A 13,035-nucleotide genomic window follows, 5' to 3' on the forward strand; every position below is an offset into this window, starting at 1 on the left:
TATCCAATGACTTTGGAGACTTAGATGAACGGTTCTAGGTCCTTCTACAGTATTTTGAGCGGGTTCCTCAGTTGCAAAGTTATGTTATTGCTCAATGTTGGATACTCCTCCACATATTTGTATGTACGGATCGGTTAAGGCCTTTTTCTACAAATACGGTTCACCTAATGGATGCAGCGCCTTCACGGTATTTAGAGACTGAGCTATAACGGAGGGATGACTTCATGCTGACCCACCTTTCAGATAAGGTTCTACTTGATTCACCTCTGTTCTCCCCTATATTTTGTATATTTGCCATATTATTGTTAAGAGGGCGCTTTAATTGAATACAAAGTTGGGTTATATAAAATTTGATTACCATTTATATTTCCTCTTACCGAGATGACTAGCTGGGCTTTTTCATACATAGGGAAAGCGATTCTTGTCCCTTACTAAGTATATATGTACATATATATATAAATATATGGGGTCTGATATAAGTATTCTCTCTCTTGATAATGTAATACATGTTATTTCTTTGTGTTTAGGGAGTGTAAAAACGCTATATATTTGTTTGTTATGATATCCATACTTTGAGATAGTTTCTGATGTGTGCTCATATCTCTTTATCTGATTATCCATCTTTAGACAGGGTATGGTTTGGGTTGTACATGCGGGCGGGGGTGCCGATTGGCCCAGGCCGCGCACTCCAAGTTTGTGATTTTGCCGGTATTTCCCCTCTCCGGCAAAAATGTTAATCCTATATTTGGGATTATTTCTGTTTCCCCACCCCCAGAGGGGATATATAGCCCCCCCCCCCTCTTTTGCCCCCCCCTCTTTTGCCCCCCCCCCTTGCCCATTGGAACACAGCACCTGAAGACAATTACTTTGACTCAATTAAGAGGCCAGGTCATATCTGACCGGTGCCTCATAGATTGGTTACTAGTTGTACTACTTCGAATCCCTCCTTTTAAGTGATGGTTACATTTCTGTCTCAAAATGCTAGAGGGCTTAACTCCCCTGCTAAACGTAGACTGGCGTTAACATCATTTCATAAAGCGAAAGCTGACATGATAGCAATTCAAGAGACACACTTTGCTGCCAAAGCCCCACCTGTCTTCAGGGACCGGCGTTTCCCTACTTGTTATACTGCGAATGGGCCTCATAAAAAATGCGGGGTTGCCATTCTACTTAGCTCTAAATGTTCTTTTAAACTTTCTACTACAGTGGAAGATAAGACGGGTAGATATCTGATAGTTATAGGACAATTGAATGAGAAATGGATAACTTTAGTGTCACTGTACGCCCCTAATTCCAGACAACTTCACTTCCTGAAAAATACTTTAGCATTGATTGAAAAGGTTAAAAGAGGCAGTTTGGTGATATTGGGTGATTTCAATCTAGTAGTAGAACCCAAATTGGACAGATCTCTAAAACCAGGATCTAAACAGTCACAATCCTCTACCATCTCGGATATGGCTCTGGGTAGACTTTTGGCCGAATTTGGATTGTATGACGTCTGGAGAACAGTTAACCCTAAAGATAGAGATTACACCTACTTCTCTACAGTTCATAATACCTACTCCAGGATTGATCTCATCCTCTCAGACAAATGGTCCTTACAAAATACACAAAAAAACGCAGATTCTCCCCATGTCGTGGTCTGACCACGCTCCTGTGACATGGACATGGAAATCGAACCGAACGCCCTTTGCGCTTCGGCCATGGCGGCTGCCAGAACACCTATTACTCTCACTTGAGGCAAAATTAGAGATAAAAGATGCTATTCACTCCTTCACACAAACTAATGACCCAGCTGATACCTCGGTCTTTACTTACTGGTGCGCCCTTAAGGCGGTAGTTCGGGGCAGGATTATTCAAGTGGCTTCTAGACTACATAAGACAAACTTGTTTCTGCAGACGAAACTAGAGGCGAAACTTAAACTTCTAGACACCCAGAACAAAACACACCCGTCCAAAGCGCTAAACCTTGAGAGAACACAGGTCAAAGCAGAATTACAAAAACTTCTTATGCAGCGTACCCAAATGGCATTATCTAAACTACGCCAAAAATATTACGTAGCGGGTAACAGAGCGAGCGGATTGCTGGCACGTAAACTTAGGGGACTGCAAGCACGGAATCGTATTAAAACCATTACGACTTCCAAGGGTGCTAAGATTACTAACCCTAAAGCCATTGCAGACTCTTTTGCAGCTTTCTATACAGACTTCTATAATTTACACACCGACTCCTCTACCCATCAACCGACAGATCATGACATTACCACCTTCCTGAGAGATCTCCCCCTGCCAACCATATCCCCCCCCCTCTCTCAGACAAGAACTAAATGCCCCTTGGTCCCTAGATGAGATAGATAGGGTTATCAAACAACTCCCTAAGAATAAGGCGCCTGGTCCCGACGGATACAGCAATTCATTCTTCTCCACATTTCAAGATGTACTGTCACCTATCCTTCTCCAATTATATGAGGTCGGGACTCATTCTGGCTCCTTCCCTTCTGAGATGTTAGAATCCCATATAGTAGTTATCCCCAAACCTGGAAAAGACCCTACTGATTGCAAGAACTATCGTCCCATAGCCCTTTTAAATTCAGATGTTAAAATATTCGCAAAACTGATTGCAAACAGACTCGCTCCTATCATCCCGAAACTGATCCACCCAGATCAGGTGGGCTTTGTGACAGGTAGACAGGGACCCGATAATTTGAGGCGTATACTTCACTTAATAGAACAATGCCATAAGAATAATAATGGCATGTTACTGTTATCCCTGGATGCTGAAAAGGCGTTCGATAGGTTACACTGGTCTTATATGACTCAGGTTCTTCACACCTTCGGATTCGCTGGCAACATCTTAAAGGCCATACTATCCCTATATTCGAACCCTTCAGCGCGAGTGTATAGTGATGGATTTCTTTCTCTAAATTTCTCAATTACTAACGGGACCCGACAGGGCTGCCCCATGTCCCCTATAATATATCTGATGGCCATAGAACCGTTGGCGGCACGGATAAGACTGGACCAAAGATGCTCAGGCTTAGAGGTGAAAGAGACATCTCACAAAGTGTGTCTATTCGCTGATGACGTGCTCCTATTTGTGACTAGCCCGGAGACCTCGCTGCCAGCAATCCAGGACCTGCTGTTACAGTTTGAAAAAGCCTCCATTTATAAATTGAATACTTCAAAGACAGAAGTGCTCCCTATAAATGTCCCGGTAGACGTATTACAGGCTTTAAAAGATTAATTTAATTACTCTTGGAAAACTACTGTGTGGGATCGATTATGCCAGAGAACCGAGGGACTGTTGCGTCTCTACGAATAATCGCCAAACAAATACCAGACTTGAATCTTTCTGGATGGATTGGTAGGGGTATTCGGACTCTAGGACACTTGATGGACTCGGGTGGGCTCTGCTCCTACTCACACCTCAGTGACCTATATTCGTTGCCCAAAGGTGACTTTTATAAATACCTTCAAATCAGGCATCTATTAACTACCTTACCGTTGAGCATTACGGCAATAGGCCCTCCTTTAGCCAGGTATTACTCCCCATTAACTAAAGGTAGTAGTAGAGCCAGTATTACCCTCTGGTATAAAAACTTATTGAGTCTTGATGCCGCTCCCAAATCCAAAGCTCAGATCCAATGGGAATCAGACCTTCAGTTAGATTTGTCAAAGGAAGACTGGGAACATATTTTCGCCAACTCCTTTAAAATGTCCAAGTGCCTTAATCACACTGAGATGTTGGTAAAATAATTGAATAGAATATATGTTACTCCAGACAAACTTCATAAAATCTGGCCTTCTATATCCCCACTATGTTGGCGTAATTGTTCTGAGCGTGGTGATATTTTTCATGTATTTTGGTCATGCCCGGTAATACGGCCTATATGGAATAAGGCCTTTCAATTGATAAGCTCAGTCCTTCATCACTCGGTCCTCCCCACACCAGAGTTAGCTTTATTGCAATATTATCCCCCCTCTCTTCCCAGTTGGGATAGATACGTGACAGGCCAGATACTGATAGCAACCAAAGCAGCTATAGCCCAGGCCTGGAAGCAGCCTCTCCCCCCTACTCTGGCCAAGATAATCTCCAAAATTAATTTCAATTTTGAAAAGGAAACCCTGGGTGTCCCATATTCCACGTCAACATCGTCCCCGCTGATTAAGTGGAGAGCCTAGCACAATTATGTGACAGATGGGGAGGGAAATCCATCACGTTCACTTACCTCACCCTCTAATGACAATGACGCTGGTGAATGATCTTTTGTTTGATGGGGTGTAAAGTATTAATCAAGCCGAATGTACACAACATATAGTCAATTGCATTTGATTTTGACGCTGTATTTTTTCTCAAGGATATTGTGTATGTGTTCCATCCCCTTTATGTACCCTTTCCCTTTTTTTTTTTGTACCTCTTTTGAAAAACCTTGAAAAAACCAATAAAAATTTTATTCGTTAAAAAAAAAAAATAGAAGAACTCAGTATCCCCCCAACATTCATTCAGAGAAATTGGGAGTTTTCGGTGAGTAAAAATAAAACCCCTTATTATCATAGATTTGTAAGGCACCAGAGTGCTTCGCAGCGCCTTACAGTAGGAAAAATAGTACATACATAAATAGGGACATACAAGGTAGACATGAAAACAAAGGGTATGAAGGATCCTGCCCATTAGAGAGCTTACATTCTAAGTGGAAGTGGACAAAGCTGAAACAAGAGGAGCAAATGTGGTTCAGAGCGGAGATTGGGACAGTTGTGAGGGTGCTTTTGTGTGCATAGTGTTATGGGGGATAAGGTCACCTCTAAAAAAAGAGATGGGTTTTTAAAGAGTGTCTAAAGATTTGAAGGCTGTGGGAAAGTCTGTTTGTACGTGGTAGGGAGCAGCATGGGTTGAAGTCTTGTAGGCTGAAGTGAGAGGTGGTTATACGGTGGCTAAGTGGTTAGCACTTCTGCCTCACAGCGCTGGGGTGATAAGTTCAATTCCAGACCCTGGCCTTATCTGTGTGGAGTTTGTATGTTCTCATCCTGTTTGCATGAGTTTCCTCCGAGTACTGCGGTTTCCTCCCACACTCCAAAAACATACTAGTAGGTTAATTGGCTGCTATCAAAAATTTACCCGTGTGTGTGTGTGTGTGTGTGTGTGTGTGTGTGTGTGTGTGTGTGTGTGTGTGTGTGTGTGTGTGTGTGTGTGTGTGTGTGTTAGGGAATTTAGACTAAGCTCCAATGGGACAGGGACTGATGTGAATGAGTTCTCTGTACAGCGCTGCGGAATCAGTGGCGCTATATAAATAAATGGTGAGGATGATGAGACAAGGCGCAGGTCAGAGGTAGATCTAAGAGGGCGGGAGGTAGAGTATTTTGAAATGAGATTTGAGATGTATGTAGGGTTAGAGTTGTTGTGCACTTTGTAGGTAACAGTGAGTAATTTAAATTTGATTCTGGAGGACACAGAGAGCCAGTGTCAGGATTTGCAAAGCGGTGCAGCAGATGTGAAGCAGTGAGAGAGGAAGATCAGCCTTGCAGCAGCATTTAGGATGGATTGAAGTGTGGATATATGTGTGTCAGAAATGCCAGATAGCATGAGGTTGCAATAGTCAAGATGGGAGTTGAGAGAATGAATAAGAATTTTGGTAGCATGTGGAGTAAGAAAAGGGTGTATTCTGACAATGTTTTAAAAGTGGAGTCGACAGGACTGGGAGAGAGTCTGAATATGAAGAATAAAGCAGAGGGCGGAGTGAAGTGTGACACAAAGGCAGCAGGCTTGGGAGACTGAGGAAATTGTGGTGTTATTGACAGTGAGGAAGATTTTAGAGCAGGTGGTAACTCTGGCAGGAGGGAAAATAATAAGCTATTTTTTGGGTATGCTGAACTTCAGGTAGCGCTGGGACATCCAGTTGGTTACACAAGATAGTACAGAAGGAGAGATGTTAGGGTAAAAGATACAAATTTAGGTGTCATTAGCATTGGAGGCCGAATGAGAGAATTAGTGTGTATAGAGAAAAGGTGTATAATGAAAAAAGTAAAAGGCCAGGAACAGAGTCTGGGAGTGGAGGGGAGGATGTGCCAGAGGTAGAAACACTAAAGGAGCGGTTCGATAGGTAGAAAGTGAACCAGGACAGAACCGTTTCACGAAGGTCAATGGAGTGACAAGTGTGTAGGAGAAGAGGGTGATCAACAGTGTCAAAAGCAGCAGAGAGGTCCAGGAGAATGAGTACAAAGAAATAACCCTTAGACTTTGCAGTAATTAGATCATTGATCACTGTTGTGACAGCAGTTTCAGTGGAATGTTGGCAGCCGAAGCCTGATTACAGAGAGTCAAGAATGGAATGAGAGGAGAGAAAGTGAGACAGGCAAAGGGTAGGAGAGAAATAGGGTGATAATTATACAGAGGCATAGATAGAGAGATGGTTTCCTTAGAATTGGTGAGATGAGTATGTCTCTTTTCTCATTCATCATATTTCAGGGACACTGCTTAAATATGGGTTTGTCCCAAAGCTGCGCCTAAGGGAGGGTACACTCATACAGAGGTATCAAAACTTTTGTCTTTGGAAACAAAAATGACGAACCTGTAAAATTTGGTAAAAATATGGACAGAGGACCAGGTTGTTGTCCAACACATTGGTTCAACAGAGGCTCAATTCTGCACTGCCCAGGAGGTGCTCATCAATCTGTTATAGTGGACTGTAGCATAATCTAGAACTGAAGTTCCCTCTGAGATACAGGTCTAATGGATTGTAGTTTTATCCATCTTGCAATTGTTTTGTAGTCGGCCATCTTCTCTCGTGCGTGTCATAAAGAACAAGGTGGTTATCTGTTTTGCGAACGGTCTACATAAATTCTAAAGGCTCTAACCACATTTAACAAATAGAGAGATTCTTCATTTCTAATTGTCAGATCCCGACCCAGAGGCGAGGTAACAATCTCTTGATTTAAATAAAATTTAGACACCACCTTGAGCTGTAAAAGGAGGCCTGGTGCACACAACAGCTGAACTGCAAGACAGGGCAGCCAATTCAGACATCCATTATGCTGAAGCAATGGGCAATGAAAAAAAAACCAAAAAAAAAAAACAAACACTTTCCAGAACAAAGGGCAGTTGGATGTAAAGAACCCCAAGCAAAGTCTGGACCTCAGAAATAGTGGCCAGTTTTCCCTGGAAAAAGATAGAATGTGGACCAACCCTCCGATAGTCCTTTAGCTCTTAGACTCATGGCCTCAACAGCCATGCGGGTAAAGGCAGCCGAGCAAAATCTGTGTAGTAAAGCAAGCAGTGGTTAGAAGATCTTCTGAGAGATGGCCTCCACAGTGGTTCTGCCACCATGCTTAGAATGTTGGCGTACCATGATTTTATTGGACACTTTGGTGCTACCAGAACTACAGGGAGACACCCTCTCTCTGCCTTCTTGAGTACCCGAGGAAGCATGAGAACTAGGAGGGAAAGATACAATAGCCAGTACTTCATTGGGACAGTCACTACATCAGCACTTGGGCTGTTTCCTTCATTGACAAAGAGCTCCTAGTTCAACCAGGATGGTTTATGTACAGCACAGCTGTGGCGTTTTCAGACTGTATTTGGATGGGTCTGCCCTGTCAGATGGAATAAGATTGCTGAAGAACATTTAGCACTACTCTCAGTTTGTGAATGTTTATGGGTAGCTTTGCCTACTTTTGGGACCAAAGTTTCTGTAGTCGGAGGTCCAGAGTCACTGCTAGCCCCCGCAGGCTGGCATCTCTGGTCATAGTGGTCAAGCCCAGATGAAGTATGGATGGCCCATGCTGAGATTTTGTCGCTTCAGTCAAATCCAGCGTTGTTAAATGAGGGTTTGGACCTGCACCACTTGGCAAGAACCTCGCTCTGGAAAGTCGGGGTTGGAAACAAGCTAGCTACACTGCTTAAAAGCAAGATACCATTCTCCAAATTAGCCTCTTGCAATAGAGGACATGCATCTGTTTGTGAGATAAAAGGAGCTTCATTCGTTTCTGAACAGCCAAAATCTTCCCCTTCAGTAAAATGGACACAACTGGAGGAGGCCCAGTAAAATAATACACTGGGCTGGATTTCAGCATCCCCATTTTGAAGCACAATCGGGTCAAGAGAGGCTTTCTTTATCATACGGTTGTCCAGGTACGGTATTAACTTCACCACTTTTGACCTTAAGAGATCTGTCACTACCGACATGAACTAACAAACTGGTAATGGAATTTCTTCACTATAAACCTGAGAAGGCTTTGATGTCCTTCCCAGACTGGGATATGGAGAAATTCATCTTGATTCATGGCACTGATGAGGGATTGACCTGTCTACATCCTGAATGTGTCCCCCATCATGTGTAAGTTTATGGACGTCAGGATCAGGATGGGCCAAAAAGTCAGGTCTGGCTTCAATATTAGGAATAGGTCTGAGTAATAAGCTAAATATTCTTTTTCTCTTTCTGGACTGAGAAAATGTCCTGGCGCGCTTTTTCAAAAGGTTAGTCGAGCAGAGAGCCTCCACTTAGGTGGAGGCTCTAAGATGTAAAATTCTTTTTATGAAGCCTCTGAACCATAAGGCCAAAGACACACTAAACCCGAAAGAGCAAGTGACGGGCCCCCATCACAGAGCTTGTGAGGGGAAGGATCCTGTCATATGGACTGCTTTTCAGCAGACTTTGAACCAGGATGCGTGCCCAGCCAAGTCTGCTTACCCCTTTGGTGACCCCCATGGGGATCAAATGACTGGCCAACTTCATATTGTTTTCACTGAGAAAGGAAAAGACAGGAATCTCTGGCGTCAACTTTAATGCACTAAATGGGAGAAAAGAGCTCTCTCTCCTCCTGTGGCCTGAGAGATGACCCTGTCCAATTCAGGTCCAAAGAGGACAGTACCCTGAAAGTTCAACTCTTCCAGGGTCCTTTTAGACTCCATATCTGTTTCCCAAGACCTAAGCCAGAAAGTAAATCTGGCTGCTTCCACTAAGGTATCTGAAGGTGTCCTGTGATATATGACACCAAGAAATCTTCTTGCTGATAGAGGCCACTGCCATCAAGGAGTGACCTCGGTGTGCAACAATGTTTAGGTATGTGGTATAAAAGAAAACATGATTTATCAGACTAGGCCATCTTCTTCCTTTGCTCCATGGTCCAGTTCTGGCGCTTACACGCCCATTGTATGCACTTTCGGCAGTGTACAGGGGACAGCATGGGCACTCTGACCGTTCTGAGACTACACAGAACCATATACAGCAAGCTGCGATGCACTGTGTTCTGACACCTTTATATCATAGCCAGCATTAACTTTTCAGCAGTTTGTACTACAGCAGCCTTGGGTGCCCAAGACCCTCTTGCCAGTTCACTAGTTGTCCTTCCTTGGACCACTTTTGGTACCAGTAACACCCCTCAAGACCTGCAGTTTTGAAGATCCTCTGACCCAGTCATCTAGCCATCACAACTTGGCCCTTGAATAATAAGGGTGCAGTGACAGAACACATTGACTAAATAAAGTCAATACTTAATATAAGAGAAGAGAGCAGTGACAGAACACCATAGCTATTAAGTCAGCAAGAGTAGGAGAGAGTACAGTGACAATAAACAGTGGCAACAGAAGCAGTAGTCAACCAAATATTTCAGAAAGGATAACACACACACACCCTCCTCCTGTGGCTTTGTTGGGGCCTGCTAGCTTGCGATCTTCCAAACATTTATCAACATGCCTGAAATTTATTCTGATTACTTGCAACAAAGTGTCAAAATAATCTGCCCATGATAGAGCTGGCCTAAATCACCATATCAACACTTATACATGGATATATCAGGACAATTACTTGGATACCTTGGTTTTAAAATCCTTCCGCAAGATTTTCTCCTCACGGATTTTGGCCTTCGCGTCCTTTTTTGCTTGAATGCGCTTTTTCTGCTCAGCAAATAACGCAGACAGGTTTTCGTCAAGAGCCATCATTGTCTCATCATCCAAATCATCGTCGCTGTCCTCTCCTTGCTAACATACAATAAGCAATCTAGTTATCAGACACATTATCAAACTGTCTTTAATTTTACACATCTACCCACATATGACAAAAATCTGACAAATTACCGTAGCTTTGTCTGCCATTAAAACATTCATTAGCTGTTTACGAAACACATCATTCACATCTTCAACGGATCCCTCTTCATCATCACTATCTTTGTTTTCATCATCTTCTTCACCCTCTTCACAGCTGTCCTCATCTGAGCTGCTGTCTTCGTCCTTTTAGATGACAAAAGTAAATTTCAGCTATGGCATTGAAACTTATCACTGTAAAGCAGTTTATAATGAACAGGCATTTTGGGGAGGACAGAAACAATATGTTTAAGCTTCCTACTTCAACAAGATGGGGCACCTTAAGTTCCACTACATCCCATAATTTTCTCTGCTAGTGGTAAACTAAATAAGTGTCAGAATGTTTTTATTGCAATATTTGTATTAGATAGCAAACAAAACAAAACACAACACAGTGCACAACAAATTAATTATTAAGGCATGCTAACACAGTACAACTTATCCCAAGGGAAGGTACTGAAGATGAAATCAGGTGATTTACAGCACGGGATTAAGTGTTGAGATATCATCTAAGTCATCAGACAAAGATTGCAATGAAAATGGTCCACCTTAACCTACTGCAACATTTCTGCATAGTTTCTACTAGAATATGTACATTTTTTCATGCCCTACTGTATCGTTCACCAAAGCAACCCATTTTTGGAAGGATGGATATTCACTAGCCAAACAGATTATGGGCATAATAACTTTAGCTAGGGCCTTAGGAAAGATCACATATTTAGATAATGACTTAAGAGGAGATTAAGAAAGACGCTGAGAGGGAAATTCAATTGGGCACGTTACTCGTGAAAGTAACAGCCCGTGAACTATTACCGTTACTACGGTAATTTCACTGCTGATTTTTTTAAATCTGTGTTAAAATTACAGTACTATCGGTAATAGTGCGCAGGTCATGTTACTTTCACGAGTAACACATACAATCAATTCCCCCCTCCCTGAATATACCACAGTTGCCAAGTAGGTCTGTACCCAGTGCAGGCTCAGACTAGCTGCCAAAATTAAGCAGAGTCCATCCTATACTAGCGCCAGTTAGAATTATTGCTTCTTCTTAGCCTGAGGATACTTAAAAGGAGAATAATAAACTCTATGTAATGAGAATAGTATTTGTCGCAATCTGGTGCAGGTGGTGACTTCCTTGTAAATGCCTGGCATGAAATTCCACTTGCGCAGAACTTGGCCTCCCGTCACAATCACCAAGTACCCATCAGGTCTATGTCTGGAAGGCCCCACCTGTCGACTAGGTCCTAATACCTGGGGATGCAAGGACCATTCTCCTGGTAGGATCAGATGTCTGTTGAGATAATCCGCCTCCCAGTTTTCCACCCCCAGAATAAACACAGCTGATATTGTTGGAACAAATGTTTCTGCCCAAGAAGAAAATCTTGCTCGCCACTACCATCGCACCTGTGCTTTTTGTACCGCCCTGGCGGTTTAAACACGCTACTGCCGTGGCATTGTCCGACAATGCGAGTCGGCTTTCCTTTGAGCAAGGTTAGCACCCATTGGAGAGCCTGAAGAATCGCTTTTAGCTTGAGGACATTTCTTGGAAGAGATGCTTGTCTGGGTGACTCTGGATAGTCGAAGAGACTGAGATTCTAGATGGAGGGAAGACCCCGACCATTGGCTTAATAGGTCCCACTGGAAAACCCTCGAATGGAACCAACCATAAGGAGGGGTCTTGAAGCAGGAAACCATCTGACCCAGGAGCTTCATGCCCATCAAAATGGAAGGTCGAAGAGACTGGAAAAGCCTCCTCACTGAAGTTCTGATTGCATGAACCTTGATGTCTGACAGAAAAATCTTTTGCTGACTGGTGACCATGAGGAGGCCTAAAAACACCATCCTTTAAGACAGAATCAACTGTGATTTTGGATAATATATTATCCGTGTTCTTTGAGGAACCGAATTGTCAGGAAGAAATGCTGTTCCAGTATATGCTGCCGAGAGGCCTTGACAAGGATATCATCCAGATATGGACGATATATTATACATATATTATGTCCAGATATATTATGTTTACGCCCATGTTCCTGAGACAGGCAGCCATGATCGACATGATCTTTGGGGTGCTGTTGAAAGACCAAAAGGCAATGCTGTGATTTGGAAATGGTCTTTTCCTACCATGAACCAAAGAAGGGACTGATGACTTTCCTTCCCTCTGCCGACATCGGGGATGGCCCCTGCACCTGCCCATGCTGGGTCTAGGCTTCACATTGTGTGCAGAGTGCCTTCTGGTCTGCCTGCCACATCTGGAATGTAGCAGGGCATTTGGAACATGTATAAAATATGACTTTAGCAGATTTTCCCTTTTCTGACATGTTAACAGACACAGGAATAAACTGTAGCACTCACTTAACACTCACACAGGGCAGTAGGACAGTAAAACTTAAAGGAATGGGGTTTCTTTTAGTTAATAACCTAAAAACCTTGACCTAATAGATAATAGTATATCATTTTATATTTTTTTTTTTTATAAAAAGGTCAGCCGAGAAGACTAGTCCCCTTAGTATATAAGTGTGTGTGTGTGTGTGTGTGTGTGTACGTACGTACACACATATACACACACACACAACTAATAAGGTATGCTACTTAGCTGACAGGAGATCCAAGTTCCCCCTCCGCCTAAGCAGGGAACTTGGTGTCTCCCAACATGTCAGCAGTGCTGGTCTCGAAGAATTATTTAGTGATAAAGCTGCAGCTAGCAGCCACTATCACTAATAACAAGCCTGTCAGCTTGTCTTTTGTGGATAGAGGAGATCTTCATCCGTATCTTGACAGACACCTAACTAACAGATAATAGCACTGCCCGCAGCACCTATTATCCACTCCTACACTCAATAGTCTTGTACAAAGAGAAAATAGAAATAAACTAATACAAATATGCTTAAGCACCAAAGCTCAATTAGAAAAACCCAACTCTTTGGGGACTTAAATCAAACGGAGGCCAGCAGCGGTTGCAG

General features: G+C 43.0%; 1 protein-coding gene across 2 annotated transcripts in view; it reads right to left on the reverse strand.

Moving 5' to 3' along the window:
• Nucleotides 1–13,035, reverse strand: part of MYBBP1A (MYB binding protein 1a) — a 94,960-nt gene that overhangs the window by 34,059 nt on the left and 47,866 nt on the right. Inside the window, exons 17-18 of one of the 2 annotated variants that reach the window (XM_075194979.1) lie at nucleotides 10,070–10,222; nucleotides 9,809–9,973 (exon numbers count right to left, since the gene is read on the reverse strand). In XM_075194979.1, coding sequence (XP_075051080.1) covers nucleotides 9,809–9,973; nucleotides 10,070–10,222 — 318 coding nt within the window. The remainder of the gene's footprint in view (nucleotides 1–9,808; nucleotides 9,974–10,069; nucleotides 10,223–13,035) is intronic. The other variant, XM_075194980.1, reaches the window with a different exon arrangement.

The sequence above is a fragment of the Mixophyes fleayi genome, chromosome 2, assembly GCF_038048845.1.
Source record: "Mixophyes fleayi isolate aMixFle1 chromosome 2, aMixFle1.hap1, whole genome shotgun sequence".
NCBI classification, from domain to species: Eukaryota; Metazoa; Chordata; class Amphibia; order Anura; family Limnodynastidae; genus Mixophyes; species Mixophyes fleayi.